This window comes from Pristis pectinata, chromosome 14 (genome assembly GCF_009764475.1).
Source record: "Pristis pectinata isolate sPriPec2 chromosome 14, sPriPec2.1.pri, whole genome shotgun sequence".
Taxonomy (NCBI): domain Eukaryota; kingdom Metazoa; phylum Chordata; class Chondrichthyes; order Rhinopristiformes; family Pristidae; genus Pristis; species Pristis pectinata.
Genome location: NC_067418.1, coordinates 36,512,206 through 36,535,472, shown reverse-complemented (window position 1 = coordinate 36,535,472; position 23,267 = coordinate 36,512,206). Strand labels below are relative to the sequence as shown.

Sequence of the window (23,267 nt, the reverse complement as noted above, 5' to 3'; positions counted from 1 at the left end):
ATGGTTTACAGAGTGCTTCCAGTTGGTCTGATTAACTCGGCCCAGAAATACTTGACAGCAGAGAACTTCAATTTCAGAGTGAATGCTACCAGTACTATCTTGAAGATAAAGCAGATCTGGACCATAGAATTTTTGAAGGAAAATTCTCCTATGGTCCACATCAGGAGCTCTCTCAGGAGGTACTTAGCTGGAGATAATAATGGGAAGATCACATGTGATCGGGAGGTTCCCAATCCATATAACAAGTTTGTGATGATTACGCATCCAGATGGCAAGGTCTCCTTCCAGTCCGAGGAGACTAAACGTTACTTGGGAGGAGCAGAGGACAATATTACTTGTTTTGCCCAGGCAATCACAGAAAGTGAAAAATGGGTAGTACACCTGGCCATCCATCCCAACATCAACATGTTCAACCAGGGCAAGAAGAAATACCTGCGTTACGAAATCAATGAAAACGCAGTACAATGTGACAGCGAATTACCCTGGGGTCGAGACTGTGTTATGACTCTCATCTTCAACTTCAAAGGTACAGGAACCAATAAATCTTTACAAAAATAAGTTTTAATATTCTTGACACAATAGTATATTCTGCATTATAATATTCCACAATTTCCTCTAGCCTTCTGCCACTGTAGATCTGATTGATGGAAAGGTATAAGAGCAGAGGCTGAATCACCTACTGATTTTATGTTCTCTCTGCTGTTCCCTCCATACAATCTCAATAATGTGTTTGATAGTGTACTATGAGGAAAACAGAAACAAGAATTTTCGTCAGTAGTGTCTGAACTGAAACATTTTGCTCTAATTTTTTTCACTTTATTTCCTTGGGGTGCTCACATTTGCAGGGCTATATTTCCCCCAGCTCTAACAGTCCCTCCATTCCCTCACTCCAATGTGATTATTCATCCTCAAGTTTGGAGCATAAGAGTTAGCAAGGCCTCTAATGATGAATTATATCTGCCTGACATTTACATTTTCCATTAGGAGACAATGGAGCTAGAATCCTAGCTCAGAAGAAATGACACCGTTTGTAGCAATCATGCTGACAATGATTGAAATTACACTCAACAAAACTTGCATTTGCATAGAATCTTTAATGTAGCAAAACATCCCAAGGTGCTTCACAAGAGCATTATGATACAAAATTTGATATTATAGCATGTAAGGAGAGATATTGATCAGCTGACCAAAAATTTGGTATTGTAGCGACTCACTGTCCGAGCAAGCGAACCGGCTCGGTGGTCGGGTCGCGCGTCGTTGGAGCGGCGAGGCTCAAGGTGGCACTGGGCCTTCATCTTCCCTGAGCGACGGGGGGAACCCGCACGCGGGAAAAGTTAGATGACGTTACGCATACGTCATTTCCGTTTTCGGTGGGTGGGAACCGTTCCTCTTAAAAGGCCCGCGCAAGGCGGGAAAATAAATCAGTTTTGTTCTGCAGCTCATCGACTAGTGTCTTACTTTCGCATCGCGGTAGCAGCCGCTACATTGGTGACCCTGATGGTTCAAACGGATTTTGGACCCACACAATGGACGACAACGCAGCAGCCAATGCAGTGGCACTCAAGCTGTCCGCCTTTTGGACGCTTCGGCCCCACGTCTGGTTCGACCAGGCCGAAGCACAATTCCAACTTCGGCAGATCACCTCCGACTCCACAAAGTACTACCACGTGGTCAGCTCTCTGGACCAGGAGACAGCCTCCCAGGTCGGAGACTTCATCCAGTCTCCCCCGGAGGAAGGCAAGTATCCAGCTTTCAAAGACCTTCTTATTCGGACCTTCGGCCTCTCCCGTCGCAAGCGCGCCGCCCACCTGCTTCATCTCGATGGCCTGGGGGACAGATCTCCATCGGCCCTGATGAACAAGATGCTGTCCTTGGCTGAGGGACACAAGCCCTGCCTGATGTTCGAACAGGCCTTCCTCAAACAACTACCCGACGACATTCACCTGCTGTTGGCCGACACCAATTTCAGCAACCCACGTGAGGTAGTCGCCCGGGCAGATGTCCTGTGGAAGGCCAAACGCGATAGCGGGTCGTCCGTTAGCCAAATCGCCAGACCGCGGGCCCAATGCCTACCTAAACCAGTCCCAGCAACCGAGCGACCACACCCCAGAAACACAGACGACAACACTGGCGACCAGCTGTGTTTCAACCATCAGAGGTGGGGCGTGAAGGCCCGTTGATGCCGCCCACCCTGCAAGTTTCAGCTGCTGATGGCTACAGCGGCTGGCCACCAACACAGCCTCCTATTCGTTTGGGACAAGCAGTCCGGGCATCGTTTCCTTGTCGATACCGACCGGCCACGATACTTGTGGCAGGCAACAGGGTCCTGCAACCAAAGCCACAAATGGCACAACGATACAGACTTTCGGTACCTGTACAGTTCAATTACAATTTGGCAACAGCCGTTTTACCTGGAACTTTACCCTTGCCGCCATCGCCCAGCCACTCCTGGGAACCGATTTCCTTCGGGCCCACAGCCTGTTAGTCGACCTGTGAGGGAAGCGGCTAGTGCACTCCAGAACTTTCCAAACCTACCCCCTAGGAGAAGCCTGCCTACCAGCACTGCGCCTGGACTCCATTTCCCTGTCTGGCAATGAGTTTACCAAGCTCCTAGCTGAGTTCCCATCGGTTTTGGCACCTCAGTTTACAAATTCGATGCCCAAACATGGGGTGCGGCATCACATCATTACCACAGAGCAAACCCTTCATGCCCGAGCATGACGACTACCTCCAGACAAGCTCCGCCTGGCAAAGGAAGAGTTCCGCGGCATGGAGGAGCTGGGGATCGTTCACAGGTCAGACAGCCCCTGGGCCTCCACCCTGCACATGGTCCCCAAAGCCACCGGTGGGTGGAGGCCCTGCGGCGACTACCACAGGCTGAATGACGCCACCACCCTGGACTGCTACACCGTCCCTCACATCCAGGACTTCGTGGCAAACCTACACGGGGCCTACATCTTCTCCAAGGTGGACCTCATCTGGGGATGCCACCAAATCCCGGTCCACCCTGACGACGTCCCCAAAACTGCGCTTATCACTCCATTTGGCCTCTTCGAATTCCTTCGAATGCTGTTTGGCCTTAAGAACGCCGCGCAGACTTTCCAGCAGCTGATGGACGCGGTAGGCCGCGACCTGGACTTCGTGTTAATTTACTTAGATGATATACTAATCACCAGCCGTGACTGCCAAGAACACCTTTCCCACCTCCGCCAACTGTACTCCTGTCTCCGCGATTTCGGCCTCACTATCAACCCGGCCAAGTGCCAATTCGGACTCGACTCTATCGATTTCCTCGGCCACAGAATCACCAGCAAAGGAGCAACACCCCTACCCGCCATTTTGCCCGTCCCAACACGGTCAAAGGCCTGCAAGAATTCCTGGGGATGGTCAACTTTTACCATCGGTTCCTCCCTGCAGCAGCCCGTATCATGCACCCTTTGTTCTCGCTGATGTCTGGCAAGGGTAAGGACATCGCCTGGAACGAGGAGGCCGCAGCTGCCTTCGTTAAGGCCAAGGAAGCCCTGGCAGACGCCACGATGCTGGTACAGCCTACGACAGACGTCCCAATCACCCTCACGGTGGATGCATCCAACACCGCGGTTGGTGGGTACTGGAACAACTAATTGAAAGCCGTTGGCAACCCTTGGTGTTTTTCAGCAGGCACCTTAGACCACCCGAACTGAAATACAGTGCTTTTGATCGGGAACTTCTAGCACTGTACCTGGCGGTCTGGCATTTCCGGTACTTTTTAGAAGGCAGGCCTTTCACCGCTTTCACTGACCATAAGCCTTTGTCCTTCGCCTTCTCCAAGGTCTCCGATCCCTGGTCGGCTCGTCAGCAGTGACATTTGTCCTACATTTCCGAGTTTACAACTGACATCCAACATGTCTCCGGAAAGGATAATGTCGTTGCTGATGCACTTTCCAGACCGACCATCCAGCCTGTCCCTGGGTGTAGACTACACAGCCCTGGCTGACACACAGCAATCCGACGACGAGCTGCCCAGCTACAGAACCGCAGTCTCGGGCCTGCAGCTCCAAGATTTCTTAGTTGATGCAGGTCAGCAGACCCTCATTTGCGACATCGCAACAGGTCAGCCCCGCCCTATAGTTCCTGCAGCCTGGTGGAAATGCATTTTCGACCCGGTACACGGGTTGGCGCACCCGTCCATCAGATCAACTGTCCAACTGGTCGCCAGCAAGTTCATCCGGCACGGCCCGCGCAAACAGGTCAGTGAGTGGGCCAGGACTTGTCCGCACTGCCAGACATAAAAAATCCAACGGCACAGCAAGGTCCCGCCACAGCAGTTCAAGCCTACCCGTAGAAGGTTCGACCACATCGACGTCGACCTCGTTGGTCCTCTGCCAGTTTCAAGAGGAGCCCGGTACCTCCTTACCATTCTGGACCAGTTCACGAAGTGGCCAGAGGCAACCCCTCTATCCGACATCGTGACTGATTCCTGCGCCCGGGCGCTGCTCACAACTTGGATCTCGCGTTTTGGTGTTCCGGCCCACATCACTTCAGACAGGGGCACCCAGTTTACCTCCAGCCTCTGGTCTGCATTAGCGAACATGCTAGGGACGCAGCTGCACACCACCACGGCCTACCACCCTCAGTCAAACGGGTTGGTGGAACGTTTCCACCACCATCTGAAATCAGCCCTAATGGCCCGCCTGAAAAGTCCTAACTGGGTCGACGAACTGCCTTGGGTCCTACTCGGCATACGTACTGCCCCCAAGGAAGATCTCCACGCTTTGTCAGCTGAACTCGTGTACGGTGCGCCCCTGGTTGTCCCAGGGGATTTCATACCCGCCCTTCGGGGCCAAGAGGAACAACCCATGGCAGTCCTGGAAAGACTGCGCGAGAGGCTCAGCAGCTTGGCCCCACCGATTCCCAGTTTGCGGCATGGTCAAGCCCCATCCTGTGAGTCCAAGGAACTACGAGACTGTAAGTTGGTTTATGTTCGCAGGGGCACACCCTGGGCACCGTTGCAACCACCATACGAAGGGCCGTTCCGGGTCATCAGGAATAATGAGTCTACCTTTATTTTGGACATTGGGGGCAAAGAAGAGGTTTTCACGACGGACCACTTCAAACCGGCCCATTTAGATCTACAACAACCGGTCGAGGTCCCAACACTGCGGACGCAGAGGCCAACCTCCTAAGCAACGGCTAGCACAGCCCGCAAACCTTGGGGACCATATCACTGTTCTGGGGGTGAGGGGGGGGGGGGGTGGGTTGTGTAGCAACTCACCGTCCAAGCAAGCGAACTGGCTCGGCGGTTGGGTCGCGCATCATCGGAGCGGCGAGGCCCAAGATGGCACTGGGCCTTTGTCTTCCCCGAGCAACGGGGAGAACCCGCGTGCAGGAAAAGTTTGATGACGTAGCGCATACGTCATTTCCGTTTTCAGTGGGCAGGAACCGTTCCTCTTAAAGGGCCTGTGCAAGGTGGAAAAATAAATCAGTTTTGTTCTGCATCTCATCGACTAGTGTCTTACTTTCGCATCGCGGTAGCAGCCGCTACAGTATAAGGTTTGGGGACCAGGTTGAAGGGAAAGAGAGGTAAAGAGACAGAGTGATTTAATGGTACTTATGAGTTTAAACCATTGGTAGCTGAAGATGTAGCAGCCAGTGATAGGGCAAAGACAATTAGGGTGCACAAGAGGCCAAACCTGGAGGAACATTCAGCAACATAGAAAACGTGAAGAAATGTACATGAACTATGGGATAATTAGAGCATTTTGAAGGAGGATAGGCAGAAGGAGATGAACAAGGAGATACCAATGCAGTTTGAACCAGAGGAAAATTATGAATTTGAGCTGTTGCCAGACTAGGAGTCAAACAGAGACCTCTATCTGTTGTCGGATTAAGAGTAAGCAGAGCTTGGTGTGGAGTGCAAGCAGAATTTCAATGTACTGAAGTTTTTGCAGATTATTGGAGCAGTTAAGTATGGAAATAACGGGTATGAATGAGGCTTGTAGCACAGGTGAACAAGAATCAGAATCAGGTTTACTATCACTGTCTTATATGATGTGAAATGTGTTGTTTTGCAGCAGCAGTACAGCGCAAAGACATAAAATTACTATAAAACAAGGTGTAACTGAGAATTAGGAGGGGACCAAGGATAGTTCCTCTGGGGAATCTAAAGGTAACTCTGCAGAAATAGAATGAGAGGTCTTTGCAGTTGATTTTTTTGGCTGTGATGGCATTGAGAACACGGAATAAGACAGAGGGTCTCACTCAGTCAGAGCAGAGGGAAGGCATTGGAGACAATGATGCAGCCAATGATACCAAAGGCCACAGACATCTTGGGAAGGATGAGGAGGAACAGTACATGATAAACACAGTTATATTGGGTATAATTTAATGAATATCACTTCTATGCTGTGGTAAGATTCAAATTATGGGCATGGATGTAAGAACAGTCTACTTGTTCAAGAGGTCTGAACAGAAAAAGGGGATGGCTAAAAGGACAGTAGAGTTAAGAATAAGTATTTTGAGGAGCGGTTTCAATCAGAGCAATAACTAATTGTTCTTGACTATAAGCAATGCGTGTTTAAAATATTAAAATAATTTATAATGTTATAATTTGGTATGACATAAAAAAATTTTCTGCCTTTCATTTTATTCTTGAAGAGAAGAAATACAGCATAAGGACAAGTAGTGGAGATCTTATTGCCTGCAACGGGAAGCTTGAGGGATACCAGTCATCAACGACCTTATACACACCAGAGATAAGGTGTGGAATGTTTTGCTTAAAGGACACTGAAGGAAGATTTCTGAGCGGAAGGGACAGCTATATCAGAACCTTCAAAACTGACAATCCCAGTCTGGATGAACTCTTCTCTCCTGACCCAAGCCCTGGGCAAGTCACCATTCGATCATTGTTAAACTACAAATATGTTAGTCTTAGACCAGGTAAGAAGCAAAAAACATTGTAACATTGGGAAACATGCGATGGAAGCTTTTATTAACAAGTTGGATGTTCGGTATGGGGTTATTAATCATTTTAGTTTCTCCACCAAGTTTAAGGTTAATGATTCTTCTTTTGTTACACCAACAGAGCAGAATATTGTAAATACTGGTCATCTGAAATTAAAATGTAAAATTCTGGAATATTGTAGGAAATTAACTGATGAGACTGTTAGATAAACATATGGAGGAACTTAAAATAGGCGGATATGTGGGAGTAAAGGGTTAGTTAGTCTTAGGCGTGGTTTAAAGGTCTCACAACATGGTGAGTCGAAGGGCCTGTATTGTGCTGTATTGTTCTATGGTTCTACTAGTTCCAGTTAAAATTTCAGGTGCAGAGCTTTTTTTATTCAACTGTTTTGTTTGGCTCCTGGCTGTTTAGAAATCAAAATATTTCTGGTTGTGCCCCAGAACCAACAAAATATTGTCCTAAATCAGCAATTGTTAATAGTAGAGGAACTAGATACCCAATCACCATCACTACCAGATAATTTGATCGAGTGCTCTTTCCAAGGGATTTAGAAAATATTTCCCTGTAAGTCATCTGCCTCAATAATTTTTTTACAGAGCTTTTTGATAATCTCCGTTATAAATTCAGATCTGTCCTGGGTCTTGTCCAATTCAATGGTCTGGTGTACAACAAAGCAACTTATTCAATTGACCATCCCACTATGTGTAGTCAATAAGCTGCATTGTTTCAAATACGAAAGGGGCTTTGAGGAGAAGGAAGAGTACAGTGGGAATAGAGATTAAGCATTTGACAAATCTTCATCCCAAGATATTTTTCAAATCTATTTATTCATAGGATGTAGGTGTTGCTGAGGTTGGACTACTGACCCCTTCATTAGTTATATATCCCCTTCAGAGGTGGCTTCCCTGACAAATATGTTTTGGTCCTGTCCTCTTTTGGAAAAATATTGGAAGGACATTTTCAACATTATTTCAACTGTATTGAATATTGATTTACAACCTCACCCAATCACTGCAATTTTTGGATTACCAGTGTTGGAATCTGACCACCTATCTGCTGCTGCTTGTCGTATGATTGCCTTTGTTACATTAATGGCCAAGCGATCCATTTTGTTTAAATGGAAGGATCCAATACCCCCACCACTTTTCAATGGTTTTCTCAAACTATATCATGTTTAAACTTAGAAAAAATTAGGAGTGGCACTGTTGATTCTTCGCTTAAATTTGAGGAAGTTTGGAGTCCATTTATTCAATATTTTCATACGATATAGATCCCTTTGCAATAATCTTTGAATTTAGAGGAGCGGAGTTGACGACATAATAATGCTCTTTGTTCATCGAGAAATATCAGTCCAGTTTTTTTTACTTTTGAAATTTTTGTTTTAGTTTGTTTCGTTTTATTACTTACAATTTTTTTTCGATTTGGGTTTTTTTTAATGTAATAAATGTTTTTCTTTCTTCTTTTGACTTTCTTTTTGTAATATATTCGTTTACCAAGAAACCGTGGGGCCTAGAATATTTTCTTTTATTCTTTATGATTATATATGTCATGATTGTCCGCCCGATCTCTTTGTATACGTGTATAGTTACTGATGTTATATGTATTAATCTGTATTAATCTGAAAATTAATAAAAAGATTGAAAAAGAAAGAAGTTATATATCCCCATGTGGCTACAAATGTGTCTGAAACCAGCATTATTTAATGTACAGCATCTGGGTCCCCAATTATAATTTATAGCAAGTGCTTTCTGCTGGAGGGTACGAATTCTGGTGATCTCTCTGGATTAAATGATCTGTTAGTAACAGTTTCAGCAAATGTGATGACCTTTGTGCCATCTATCTTAAGGGTTACCTTGCTGCATTTTCCAACAATCCTGAATCCTTCTGTTGATGCTGAAACAGAAGCTTGTTTAATTCTACTCAAAACCTGATCCACTATCCATGTAGGTAATAAGCTCTAAACTACTACCCAACCTCTTAGTAAAAGGATAGAAGCAGAGAACATTGGTGTGGGGAAGAAAGTTATAAATTGAAAAATGCATACAGATTTCACGTAATGTTTCACTAAAATACTATTGCGATCCTTTGATAGGTGCCGACGTCTCTGCTCATCAGACGCAAGTGACGGATACTGAGATCTTTCAGATAATCATCAATAACACGACCAGAAAAGCTTGCTTTCGTGGTATTTCAAAAGACTATCTGTCAGTGGTAAGTAACATACAGATCTTTACAACTGGCTGATTGAGAAACATGTTGGAGAGTGTAGTAACCATGTGTAGACTGGGTATAAATGGGCAAATTTGATAGTTTTGATGCTTTGACTTGAAATCCTCAAAACTGTGGAATTTAAAGGGCTAGCAAAAATACAAGTGTTTTAGCTAGCAGTGTAAAAGAGTTGAATTCATATCAATCAACAGGCAGTCTGCACCTCAGGTGTGGTCTATGTACTGTTTAGTGATGATGTATATTAGCTGTTAAGTTCAACTGTTACATTTGTTGGTGGGGTCACAATTGCCTTAAGAAATTGTGTCTTGTGTCAACTATTGCAAAATTGTATGTACTGCACTTAAAGTTCACTTGAGAGTTAGTGGCCACAATTCCATGCTTTAAATAAAAACAGGAAACTCTGGAACTAATCAGCATGTCAGACAGCATCTGTGGAGACAGAAACAGAGTAATGTTTCAGGTCACGTGAACATGGAAAGGTTAGAAATCAAAGACATTTTAAGATGCAGAAGACAAAGGGAATGCCTGTGATGGGGAGATAAAGACTGAATGGTGCAAGTGGTGGTGATACTGGCCAAGAGAGGACAGTGAAGGTTCGTTAATCACAGCTGAACTGTCTGAAAGAGATGTAAATAGGACATGAATATGGACAGAAGAGAGAAAAAAAATACTGCAGGAACCGTGACATACAAAACACTGAAAATCTGAAACAAAATAGAATTCTGGAAATACTCAGTTACCATTATGGTGTGATGATCTTTCATCAGAACTGGCCAGTTCTAATACAAACTGGAAAGGTTGGTGATCTGAAATTGTTGAATTCAGTGTTGAGTCCTGATGGCTGCAATGTGCCTAGTTGGAAAATGAGATGCTGTTCCTCACGGTTGTGTTGGGTTTCCTTGCAACAGTGTAAGAGGCCAAACGCATGGAGGTCAGACTGGGAGTGAGGTGGAAAATTAATCTAACAGAAAACAGGAAGCTCGGGGCTGTCCTTGCTGACTGAACAGGGGTGGTTTGCAAAGTGGTGACCAAATCTGCATTTGGTTTCTCCATTGCAGTAGAAATCACATTATGACCACCAAATGCAGTACACCAATTGGAAAAAGTACAAGTGAATCACTGCTTCACCTGGAAGAAGTATTTGGGTTCTTGGACGGTGCGAAGAAATGAGTTAAGGGGCAGGTGTTACATCTCCTGTGACTACATGGCAAAGTGTTATGAGAAGAAAATTGGTGTTGATGGATTTTGGAGAGTGAGGGAATGGTCCCTTTGGAATGCTGAAATGAGAGGGGAGGGGAAAATGTGTTTGGTGCTGGCATCATGTTGCAGGTGATTGAACTTATGGAAGATGATTCATTGAATAGGGAGGATGGAGAGATGGAAGATGAGGACCAGGTGAACCGTATCCTTGCTCAGACTGGGAGGAGAGAGGGAGAGAGCATTCAAATATCTACTGCTTTTCAATCTATTATTGGCCCACATATTTCTTCCTACCTTTACTCTATTTTTTTTCTGTCCTTGTCCAATCTCTTCCCACTTATATCCATGGCATGGGTCCAAGCTATACCTGTCTCCTTATGGAAGAATCCTTAAGTATTCAGACTGCCTCCCTCACTTCTTTTCTTGGCATATTGATAGTTGCAGAGTGAAGTTATCTGCTCTTATGTGGAACTTGAAAGCTTTGTCACTTTGCTGCCAGTCTCTGCCCTGCTTTCACTTTCATATGGTCCATCCCTGACTCTTCTCTTTCCTCAAATCTTCATCACGGGACATAGGCTGGCAACACAAGTCCACAAGCTCCCATAGATATCTTCACTACACTTCCATTCTCCCATTTTCTCTGGCATCTGTTCTGATGACGACACTCCAACACACCACCACATCCGAGACGATTTCCTTTTTCCCATCTATGGTTTGTCCTCGACTATAGTCGACAGAACTCTAAACTATGTCTATTCGACTTCCTACACCTCTGCTCTCATTCCCTATCCTTCCACCCAGACCAAAGATTCCCCTTCCATTCCACAAATCTTCACATTCAATAGATCATCCTCTGTAATTTTTTCCTTCCTCAACATGAAACCATCACCAGACACATTTTCCCTTCCCTTGGTCTTTCAGAATTCTGAAGGGGCCATTCTTCCTGTAATTTCTTGATTCACTCTTCCATCTCCACCAACACCCACTCTCCTTCTTGCAACACCATCTTATACAATAGCACCAGATGCAACATCTGTCCTTTTAACTTTTCTCTTCCCCATCCACCAAGGACCCAAACATTCTTTCCAAGTGAAACAGCAATTCATTTGTATCCCTTGCATTCAAAACTCAAGATTTTGGAGAAAAAAGTGCAGGTGACTGCTTTACATAATACTTTCATTGTCCACAAGTATGGCCTTGAACTTCCAGCTGCCCATCACTTTGATTCTCCATCCTATCTCTTTGGCCTGTTGCAATGAAGCCCAATGTAAGCTCGAGGAAGAGCATCTCATTTTATGACTAGACAATTTACAGAATTTTACATTCAGTTCATTCATTTACGTTCAGTAATTTCAGAAAAGCAGGCTTTCCAGTTTATGGGAAAACTGACCAGCTCTGATGAAAGATCATTTATCTGTAATTTCAGCACAATTTTTCTCTCTCTGCACATGCTGTCTGATTGGCTGAATATTTCCAGCATTTTCTGTTTTTATTAATTCAGCACATCGGGCATGCTGTTTATAAGAATTCCTTCTTTGTCCATAAAAGGTTCCACCATTCTTTTGACTACCTTTTTATTTTAATATGCTTCTGAAATGAAGTTATTTTTTTAAGTCTACATATCTTTTTACCCTCTACTCTGTTCTTCTCATATCTTTCATTAATTTTCCACAGCATGCTCTGCAATCAGCCTGATTTTCATGTATATTCTGTTCCTGATGGTCATAATCATCCTTTTTTCTTTCTCAAACCTCTATTTCTTTTTTTATCCAGGGAGCTCAGACTTTGAAGTTCCATTTGGTACTTGTAGTACATGCACCTTGAAGGCCTGTTATTGGTAATTTACTGTTTTACCTGTCAAACTGCGATTCCAGTTTACTTGTGCTAGATCTCTTCACAGATCACTAAAATTATCTCTATTCTAGTCACCATCTTTGATTTTTCTTTGTCATTTTCCATAATTACTTTAATGATTTACAAAATGATCAGATTTAAGACCCAGATGTTCTCCCACTTTATTCACCAGAATTAGATACACAAATCTATCCTTTCCTTTTTATCTAGGAATACAGTGATTAAGTACAACTGTACATGCTTTACAACATCTTCAGCAACACACACAAAATGCTGGAAGAACTGAGCAGGTCAGTCAGCATCTATGGAGGGAAATAAACAGTTGCTGTTTCGGGTCAAGACCCTTCATCAGGACTGGAAAGGAGAAGGGCAGTCCTGATGAAGGGTCTTGATCTGAAACGTCGACTGTTTATTTCCCTCCATAGATGCTGCCTGACCTGCTCAGTTCCTCCAGCATTTTGTGTGTGTTGCTCCAGATTCCAGCATCTGCAGAATCTGTGTCTTTGAACATCTTCATCCTCCTTAGCTTTTTGGTTGTTATTTCCCCTGTACATTTTAGCGTTATTAGTTCCCAGCTATTATTGTTCTATTACTTTTTCATTCTTTTCAAATTTGCCTACAGATTTGCTCTCACTATTTAGGGATCTACGGTAAAACACCTAGTAAGAATACATTTCTGTTCCTTAACTCTAACCATATAGATTCCATTTTTGAAACCTCTATCATGTGGTCCTTCTATAAAATGGTAATTTTATACTTGAACAATACTGTTATCACCTCCTACCCTCTCCTTACATGTTTCTTTCTCTATGTTTCTAATATCCATTGTAGCCTAGAATGTTTTGTTCTCATTCCCAGCCATGTTTAAGTCAAATCTCTGTTAAAGCCATTGTATCAAATCCTAATGTGAATGCAGGACAATGACCTTATGTGTAGTTCTTGCATTAGCATCTATGATCTCAATAGCTTGCACTAAATACATATATCAAACCAATGGAACAGAATTTTGAGGGAGAACAACTCCTAACCATTATTCCTAACTATTTTGTGCAGTTAACTGAGGGTTAATTCCTATCCATACAATCTAAAACCATGCTTACTGTCTAATTCTTATGTTTGCTACATCAGTCTCTATTAATGCTTATCTCTCTGAGTATTCTATTAATTTTGATTCTCCTTCCTGTTATTAAATCCTAGTTTCCCACCCTATGCACAGATTAATTTAAGCCCTCTCTCCACACTAGTTAACTGCATGGATATCGATACCAGATGCAACTTGTTCTCTTAGACAAGTCCCTCCTGCCCAATGCCCATGAATCTAAAGCTTAAAGAACCATTTCTGAAGCAACGTATTCACACACTATTTTGTAGAGTTATAAATAGAGTTCGGTCCATCATCCATGCCAACCAAGTTTCCTACCTGAGCTAGTCCTATTTGCCTGCTTTTGGCCCATATCCTTCTAAAGCTTTTCAATCAATGTACCTGTTTAAATATCTTTTAAACGCTGTAATTGTAGGCACGTCTACTACTTCCTCTGGCGGCATGTTCTACATGTTCACCACACTCTGTGTGAAAAAATTTTCCCTTCAGGTCTCCTTTTAAATCTTTACCCTCTCACCTTAAACCTATGCCCTCTAGTTTTAGATTCCCCTACCCTTGGAAAAAGAATGAGTGCTTTGCATTTATATTTACAAAATGCAATGAGTGTTCCAGTGGGAGAACATCCGGGTCTTAAATCTGATCATGGTATATTAGGAACTTTAGCTGTTTGAGCCTGTTCTGTTGTTCTATTACATTGCGGCTGATTTAAGAACAAAGCAGAGAATGCTGCCAATGACAGGATACCAATGATAAAATTGGATAAAGAGGTGGTACTTAATGTTGGCAGTGCTCAAAATATGACATCATCCCATTTGGCTGGGGTGCATCTGACTGCTGAGGAAAGGCAGCAGAAGCTCTGGCTACAACCTTCCAATTCTCCAGAGTATCACAAATGGTGCCAGAGGACAATTACAAATATTAAACACATTGTTCAAAAAAGTGAGAGAAGTGAGCAAATATTTTGCCTGATGTTTTAGAAACAATAATCTGACACAAAATTAAAAGTCATTCAGAAAAAAATATGGGTTAGTAAGTGACAGCCTTCTTTTGTCTGACACTTCGAACTTGTTAAAGACATATCACATTTCACTAAATTGATTTGAGTTCTGAAAGGATGATGAAGGTTAGTATTTTATATCAAAAAGTACTTGACAAGGAAGCATATTAGATATTAGCAAAATTGAAGGCTGTGGGATTAAAGGGAAAGTGGCAGTATAGATATGAAACTAAGGCAAAAGACAAAGTATCACATAATTTAGGGGTTATATGCACTGGTCATATAAGCAGACAAATGGCAAATTAAATTCATTACAGAAATAATATTATTTGATAGGAAGAATGAGGAGACAGTATAAACTAAACAAAGAAACAAAATGTGGAATGTAAGTAAATCTTTGAAGATTACAAGTCAATTTAACTTTTCCTTTAAGAAAATGATATGGGTCCTTAGGTATATAAATGGTGGCATAGAGTAGAAAAACAAGAATGTTATGTCAAATTTTTATAAATCACCTATTTGGTCCCAAATGGAATATAATGTGCTATTCTGGAAACCATCCTTTAGGAAGGTTGACAAGACTGTAGAACAGTTGCAAAGCAAATTTACTTGACAAAGGATACAGGATAAGTTACATGAAAATGTTGCAGAAGTCAAAGCTGTTCAGTTAAAATGTATGAAACAGGAAATGCTATTTGGTCTTTTGCACTTTTGCTGCCACAGAGTGAGATCATTGCTTCTCTTCTACCTCAATACCATCTTCCAACATTATCATTGTACTTGGTTACATTTGCAATCCTCCAGTCCTCTGGCACCACTCTCCACTCTGGCACCACTGGAGGACTGTGGATTGGGTTTCTGGCTTTACTTCTCCCAGCAGCCCAGATGCAACCATTGAAACTAAGAGACATTTCTACTTTGAGTACTTCCAATGGTAACTCGTGAAAAGAAGTTTGATAAATACTTGAATGGAAAGTTTTGAAGGGTTATGAATAAAGGTCAGGGAAACAAACTAGCTCTTTGACTGGCCTGGGATAGGTGTGAATTACTTCCATCTGTGCTTAATACTTTCACTGTTATTTGCATCTCTACCTTGTAATGGCTTCTTGCTGTGGCTTTAGAAAAGCTTTGCTTTTTTTTTTGTTTTACTTTAAAAGCCTGCTATGATTCTTTGCATAGTTGCAGCATTAGCAGATTTCTGAGCAACCAGTGATGTTGGTTTCATACCAAAAACTCAAATTAAATAACTAATTTTAGGTAATCCCTGAATGTGCATTGGGAGGTCAGTGTGGAATTATTACTAAGTCAGGTGGTATAAGGAAGTTAGATTCACATTCATTTGAAGATAGAGTCAGTAAAATGGCATACCTGAGTAGGTGTTCTGGGATTGCTTCAGCACTCCTGGGCTATCCAATGATTTCTGTTGGATAGATCCAAGTATGGATATTAGGCAAAGACAGAATTAAGCCTGATGTTCATTAACGCATTATGATGACAAAGAATCATTCCAATATTCAGTGTCTTGGCTCACACAAAGATTAAATACTTGAGGGAGGCATTAAAACACTGTCATACACCAGATGTAAGAGGTACCTTCAAGGGGCAAGTAAAAATGTTTTTAAAATTTGAGAACAATTATACAATCAGACCCTTGCATCAAATGACTTTTTCTCATTCCTTAAGGGTCCTCAAAATACAATTATGACAAGCCCAATTCTGACCGATGATTGTTGGTTTAATATTGTGTACAATGGACCTAAGGTGACTATAAAGACAGGAGATGGAAAACTCCTCACCACAAAGTCCACTGGTCAGCTTGTAGTAGGATACTTTGCAGCTGGTGAGTTACAATTTATTCTTTATTCATTCATTCAGTCTTGCGTCTAAATGGATACATATATATTAATAACTGCTCTAATATTTCCTCTCTGATGGCCTGGTGGGCAAAAATATTGCCAGAGTACTCACAGCAGCAGGTAATTGGATTGATTCTCAGCTTGTGATGCACTGGGCTGGTTGACCCCACCTATTACCCCAGTAGTAGCATTTGGGCATATATGACAAATGGTACATGAACTAGGAGTCAACAACTAAATTCAGTTTGTACTCAGTGGGAAGGTTTGTGCTTTGTCACATAACGTTCAGTGCCACAAAGATAAACTCAAATTCCAATTCAACAACACCATATGTATGGTGACTTTCACGGGATTCTTTATAGAGGATTGGAAGATAGCTGGAGGTGGGAATGATGGTGTGGTTGAACAGATTGATTTTTAAATTTGGGAAAGTGGTGCCAAGGTATGATGATGTTTGAGGATGCAGAGGTGCTACAGATGGTGCAGGAAGGAGACAGACTATGGACAAGAAAAATAAGTACCGAGTGTGAGCAAAGTGAAGGGTAGGAGAAGATTGCAGAATGTGACCATAAAGCAATTTGTAATTGAAAACAGCAATATCATTGTAAGTCACCGGAGAACCAATAGAAATCTACAAAGACAAACAAGTAGGAGAGGGTGGGACATAGTTTTTGCCTCAGAATTGGACTCATTAGCTCCTTGAACTTTGAAGTGTTCACACCTTTTCCTGCTGAGGCTCTGCCCACTGGGAAACTCAACAGCCTAATGCCAATTTAATTTCCCTTTGTGTTTCCTCCAAGTGATGGAGCCATCAATATAGGCGGCTCCCATTATAACTTACCAACAGATATTGGATCAAAAAGTCACAACTCATGACCTTTGTTGTTAAGGCAAGGTTTAGCAAGAAATGTATTACCCAAAAATAGTAAATTATGCCCAATTTGAAGGGTTCCTGCTGGGACACCATTTTTGTGTTCCCCCACACACACCGCCCAGTCATTTTAATGTACCAAAAATCTCATTGCTGGCAATGTTTAACACAGAGTAAAGCATCTCTACATTGTTATCTGCAGGTCATTGACACCTCAATCTGTGCCCCCACTACTGCTGCCTCCTGCATTGACCTTGGGATACCCATGCCTTGGACATGATCAGCCCAGTCTACGTCTCCTCTGGGAGGTCTCCATGTGGAGACTCGTGTGCCATTACCCCACCACCATGCGCACCCAAACCCCTCCCACAGCATTTGCTGATTTATTTTCCCTCCTCATCTGCAGACAGGCAGCATATGGCCAAGACCCTTGCTAAGGAGCAGCCAATTGGGTCAATGCCGCTCAGGAGACTGATTGTGGCATTCTACCCAATTAGGTGCAGGAGTCCACCATCAATATGCCGTTAAGCTGCCACCATCCCAAAGTACCCCCCGCCTATTCCATTTCCCAAACTTGTAGCTGTCACTGCTGTTCATTTTAACACCAGCGACTCATTTTACAGTGGGAAGCATGCAAATGAGACAACTGCTACAAGCTCACGCAGTAGCTTGAAAATACTTCATTGGTTTAAATGCTTCTTAACATAAGTAAAGTATAAAAATATTTTTACTTAAATGAGGATTTGCAATTTTAGACTTTTTTTTGGTTCTCCCCCCACCAATTTGGAATCAAGGTAAAACATTGCATCTAGTTAGCACACCATAGGTGAGTGAAATCCAATTTCTAGGCACTTGAGTTCATATAGGATAGAAATCAGTGAAAAGATCATTGAAAGAAATCAAGTCTTGAGTTAACAGATATGGACATCATAAATCTAATGGGGATGAATGAGAGGTGCTCATGGAAAATAACATTTAGACTAAATAAACTGGAATGTAAGGTCTGTAGCCCAACAGAACACCAACACTGCTTTTAGTTTGAATAGACATCTAAGAATGGAGATGGCACCAGCACCTGAGAGAATCAAAGAATGACACAGCACAAGGATTGATCCCATCATCTCATTTCTATGTGTATCCCTGCTTTTTAACTGTGCCCTCCAAATGATTCTACTTCAAGTATTCATCCAATTTACTTTGGATGTTATTAAGGAAGCTACTTCTGGCACTCCTACAGCCAGTACATTCCAGTTGATAACATATGACTGAATAGAAAACTGTCTTCCTCATGCAACCATAAACATAATAGGAACAGAAATTACAACAATAAAAGGGGAAAGATTCAAATATGTATTCTGCCAACTACAAGTTGCTCAACAGTTGATTAAAGGAAGACCCTTGAGGAAGGTTTAAACTACAAGTTTTGATGATTATATTATGATGTATTGGTTTTCAGATAATTCTCAAGAATTCATTCTGAAACTCGTTAATCGACCACTCCTAATATTGCAAAGTGATTTTGGCTTTGTGGCATTTGGTTCTGGGACACAAAGATTAGATGGAAACAGGCCCATGTATGAGGCAAGTAGGATGACTTCTGATGAAGATGGCTATTACCAATTCAAACTTGGTAAGTTTATTATCTGTTTATTTAGTGTAATAATACTTCTGGATAAACCTTAATTGGTTTCAGATTTGCAAAACAGCTCTAAATAACTCCAAGATTAAACTATTTTTCTTTTTTGATTTTTCAGTCTTTCATTTTTACTTCTGAGATGGCTCTTGCAAAGATACAAAAACAGAAATCCCAGAAGAACTCATCCAATCAAACAGCTGTGGAAAGAGAAACCAGTCAATGTTTCAGGTCAGTGACCCTTCTTCAAAATTGCGTGGAGAGTGGAAGGTTTACAAATTTCAAACCCTCCACTCTCCCCCTAGTTCAGAGGAAGGGTCACTGATCTAAAAAGTTTCCTGGTTTCACTTTCCACAGATGCTGCTTGACTGGCTGAGTTCATCTGGCATTTCTGTTTTTGTTTCAGATTCCAGCATCTACAGTTTTATTTGTTTTCCTTGCAAAGATACAGTTTTGTGAGTGTGAGCTAACCTGTAGTATATCATCCAAATGGCCTTTCTTCCTTTGTTATCCATGTAATTTATATCAACAGACAGTTCAACTGTGCAGTGTTCAACAATCAAGTCTTTGCTCTCTTGATGATTTCTACCTCACCTCTCGGTCATAAGCTCCAAATGAGAAGAAGAATATACCAAACCAAGGATGGTTTTAAAAAAATTTAAAGATTCAGCATCAAAGAAAAGTTAATGAGAACTTAAGAATCATGATTGTTAGATCCCCCCATGAAATATATCCCATTTAATAAATCTATAAGATAGATCTTATTGGTGGAACCTTTCAAACAGAGCATTGACGGTGAAATAGTGTTCCAAACAAACTGAATTTCCCACATTCTTAAATGCTAAGTAGAGATGCCAAGGATTGTGTTTAGTCACTCTGGCTTCTTCATGTGAGGATTTAGAAATACTACTAAAATTTGTGCAGGGAGATATCTATCTTGGGTTCACATGATAACCCATGATGTTCTGTTCCAGTAATCATACGAATGGAAATGTAAGACTGCATTCCCCATTTATGAGGTCAAGTGTACAAGATTTTGCCTTTCTTGCCCGGCAACTGTTGTAAAGGAGGATAATAAGTAGAACTACTAATAGAGCAAATTTACTTAGGTTGTAATAGTCAAATAAATGCAGTAAACCTGTACTTGTACCGTTTCTGAGGTTCAACCAGGAATAAGTGGAATCAAATATACATTTTTCACAATTGTTTAAGATTGTCAGTCATCCACAAAATTTAAGAGAGTCTACAGCCTACATTTCCTCATGTGCTCAAAAATTCAAAGCATGTGGCTTGAAATTTTCTAGTTAAACTGATATATTAATATTTTATAGGTCCTGAAATGCTTTTCACATCTATTAAGCAAATACTTTATTTTACTACATTAAGAATACAACAAGTAGATAGATAAAAGAGGAGACGCATGTGACTGCAGATGCTGGAATCTGGATCAAAAATTAAACTGCTGGAAGAACTCAGCGGCTCAAGCAGCATCTGTGGAGCCAAAGAGGTGGTGTACGTTTTGAGCCAAGACCCTGCATCAGGACTGGGTGTGGAGGGAAGATAACTAGTAATATAGAATTGAGAGGGAGGGGCGAGACAGAGGCTGGTAGGTGATAGGTTGAACCGGATTTTGGGGGAGGTGGGGTTTGATGGGCTGATGAAGCCAGGTGGGGAGGGGAGCAGGATTGTTCAGATTGAGGTTCATGGGTGGTAGGTGGAAAGATAAAAGAAAAAGAAGACAGGTGAAGGAACAGAGCGAGAAGGATAGAGACAGAGGCTGATAGCAGATAGATGGAAGCAGATAAGGGAGGGATGTTGGGCAGATTATTGCCTTTCTTTTCTCTTATGTTTCCAGAAAGACCAAGTTGTTGTAAACCATAACTATATTTCCAGACAGTTTCATCAAAGTGGATTTGGCTCTAGTGAAATTAATGTTATCCTAGAAATACTGTAACTAAAAATAAATATGAAAAATACAACTTTTAATTTTTATCACTGAATTCCTTTCTCTTCTTTCCCAATCCCTGGGATCTGTCATTCTGTTTTGCTCTTTTTCCATGCCCCTTGTTCTGTATTTATCTTTCTCTGGAATTTGAAAGTGTTTCATTACATTTTCCAAGGCTGACAACTGAGACAAGGCATGAGGCAGCGCTGAAGACAGGGCTATCCTTTCATTCATAGCAATAGAAAAATCCCTTTATAAAGCTGGAAATGTTATCAAAGGGCAATCATGAAGGGCGGGCATTGCAATCCTGGGTAAGTTGTTAAAGGTGAAACCACGACTTGATACTCTAAGGCAAGACTTAATCAAGAGATGTAAATAAATGCACCAGGTATTCCCTGAATAAATCGAGGGTTATTTGATAATTCTAACAGATCTATCTTGCCTTTTATATCGTGTGGTCAGATTCAGATCAGTGGATGTTTTTAAATCCTCAGTTAAAACCTCTCAAATGACCCTTTAATCTGAATTGTGGTAAATCCCAAGTTAACAACTGTTTGCTTCTTTATGTTCTGGGTCAGTGTCCACAGACAAGTATTGGGAAATGGATAAAGATGGCTACATCACTGGTACAGGAGAGCAGCCAATCAACTTCATTATCCAGCTGGTCGGTTCTAATGTTCTGATCCTCAAGGCGCCCAATGGCAAATACATGATAGCACAACAGAGCGGAGACTTCAAAGCAACAGGGGAAGATGCCAAGTCTGCCACAATGTTTCTTTATTGATCAACTTAAGAAGATTTGATCTTGAAAAAAACAAATACATTACAACCCCGAATAAGTCTATATGAATAGCTAGAATAAATTATATATATTATACTTCAAGATCTCTTCCTCTGTTTTTATTAATCAGCCTAATTTGGGATGGGCATCCTAATCAAGAACAGGTAATTTACAGTCGCTTTCCAAGACAATTTTTTGAAAATGTAGAAACCAAACTAAAGATCCAGATTTCCTGTTTAAATTGTACTTTCAAAACAGTAGTCAAGAAGTTGAAGATGTGAGCATATGATGCTAAGCTTGGGTTTGCAATGTTCAGTATCCTATAATCACAGTGCTTGTGTCATTTAAAAGAACAATAGGAGATAAGGAATTCCAATTTAGAGAGTCTACAAATTAGTTAAAATAGGAAACATATTAATTTTTAATACAATCAGAGTGAACATTCAAGTACTATTGAGGATGCCAACTTTGGAAGGTTTAGAGAAATAACAACACTGAAGATAAATTTGGAATAGACATTGGAAGAAATACAGAAACTCCATTTCACATCAGACAGGATAGTAAGATGAAGATAAATCTAAAGAAGAACCAAAGCTGGATCCATTAAAGGTAAGAGCTGGGAGGTGCAGATTAGACTTCCTATAAAATGTCACGAGAAATGTTTTTTAAGAACTGGAATAAACAAGACATATATTGCCTAATGAGAGAACACGTAAAGTTCAAGAGTCAGCAATTCCATCATTGCATTGTTAAAGGAATGAAGATTAAATCCATTTAGGATATATTCTCCAGAAAAGATACCATTTTCAGAACACTAAAGTATCAAAAGTGGAGAAAGTTGTTGCTGTGCAGAGAGAAGAGTGTCATCTTTAGTGAGTGGACAAATCACGAAGCTTGGTAAGGGAGCTAGGTAACAATGAAATCGGTTTGGGGAGTTTAAGAATCTTGTTTAGAGTCATAGAGCAATACAGCACAGATACAGGCCCTTTGGCCCAATGAGTCCATGCCGACCCAGCTGATCCAATTTCCTGCGTTCAGCCCATATACCTCTAAACCCCTGTTTGTTGAATGCATCAGGAGGGCTCCAGTAACATGAAATTTTATAGACTAGCAAATCAGAGATTTAAATAGTATGGAGCTGAATATCCAATTTCAGTCAAAACATCAGCAATTGCCTTTAGGAAATAAAAAAATTATGAAATATCTCATTAAAAGGCTTTAACAAGTACAATGGCATTGTTAAAAATAGTAGCAAATGAATCACAACATACAAGCCTCTCTTGTATGATTCTTTGTGATCTTTGCTTGGAAAATGAAAGGATATTTGGCTGATGAGTAGGGATGTGATATCCTGAATTTTCTTTATAGTGATAGCTGTATATCTTATGAAATATATTTTTTTAAATCTTAAACAAAAAATTGGAAAAGCCATTTTAGGGCCATAACATTTTGTACTTGCAATATGTATCCAGTTAAGTAAAAACACACATCATGGATTCAACAAGCATCACCTCTATTTTCTGCCTAAAACTCCTGTTGCTAACCAGTGCTTTACATGGTGAATTGAGGGATGTAGCCACATAGAAGGTAACTTGCCCTTTTTGTCCAATTTATTTACTTGCCTGTGTTTGATGTTATTTGATAAAAATACAATGTTCTGTATGATTATTGCTTTATGATAGACTCAGCAAATATATAGGCAGAGGGAAAATATAGCCAATGGCATGGGACTATAGCATGGAAATGGAAGAATGCAACAACGTGTCAGTGGTGAGATGTCCAGGATTAAAGAGCACAACTGTAATATCCTGCAACTTAGGCCATTTATGACAGTCCAATCCAATAGGAGATATAAT

The 23,267-nt window shown here is 41.4% G+C and overlaps 1 protein-coding gene across 1 annotated transcript; it reads left to right on the top strand.

The window, feature by feature from the left end:
- LOC127577583 (fascin-like) lies at positions 1 to 21,414 on the top strand. Its single transcript, XM_052028824.1, has 6 exons — positions 1 to 526; positions 6,637 to 6,918; positions 9,036 to 9,154; positions 16,009 to 16,165; positions 18,509 to 18,682; positions 21,209 to 21,414. Exons 1-6 carry the CDS (start codon positions 1 to 3, stop codon positions 21,412 to 21,414), a joined length of 1,464 nt encoding a protein of 487 aa, XP_051884784.1.
- The last annotated feature ends 1,853 nt before the right edge of the window (positions 21,415 to 23,267 follow it).

Bases quoted from the DNA above. Each gene is read 5' to 3' on its own strand.
- LOC127577583 (XM_052028824.1), top strand. From the start codon at position 1: ATGGTTTACAGAGTGCTTCCAGTTGGTCTGATTAACTCGGCCCAGAAA. The intron at 6,919-9,035 runs GTAAGAAGCAAA...ATCCTTTGATAG, and splicing joins ATATGTTAGTCTTAGACCAG to GTGCCGACGTCTCTGCTCAT. The intron at 18,683-21,208 runs GTAAGTTTATTA...GTTCTGGGTCAG, and splicing joins CTATTACCAATTCAAACTTG to TGTCCACAGACAAGTATTGG.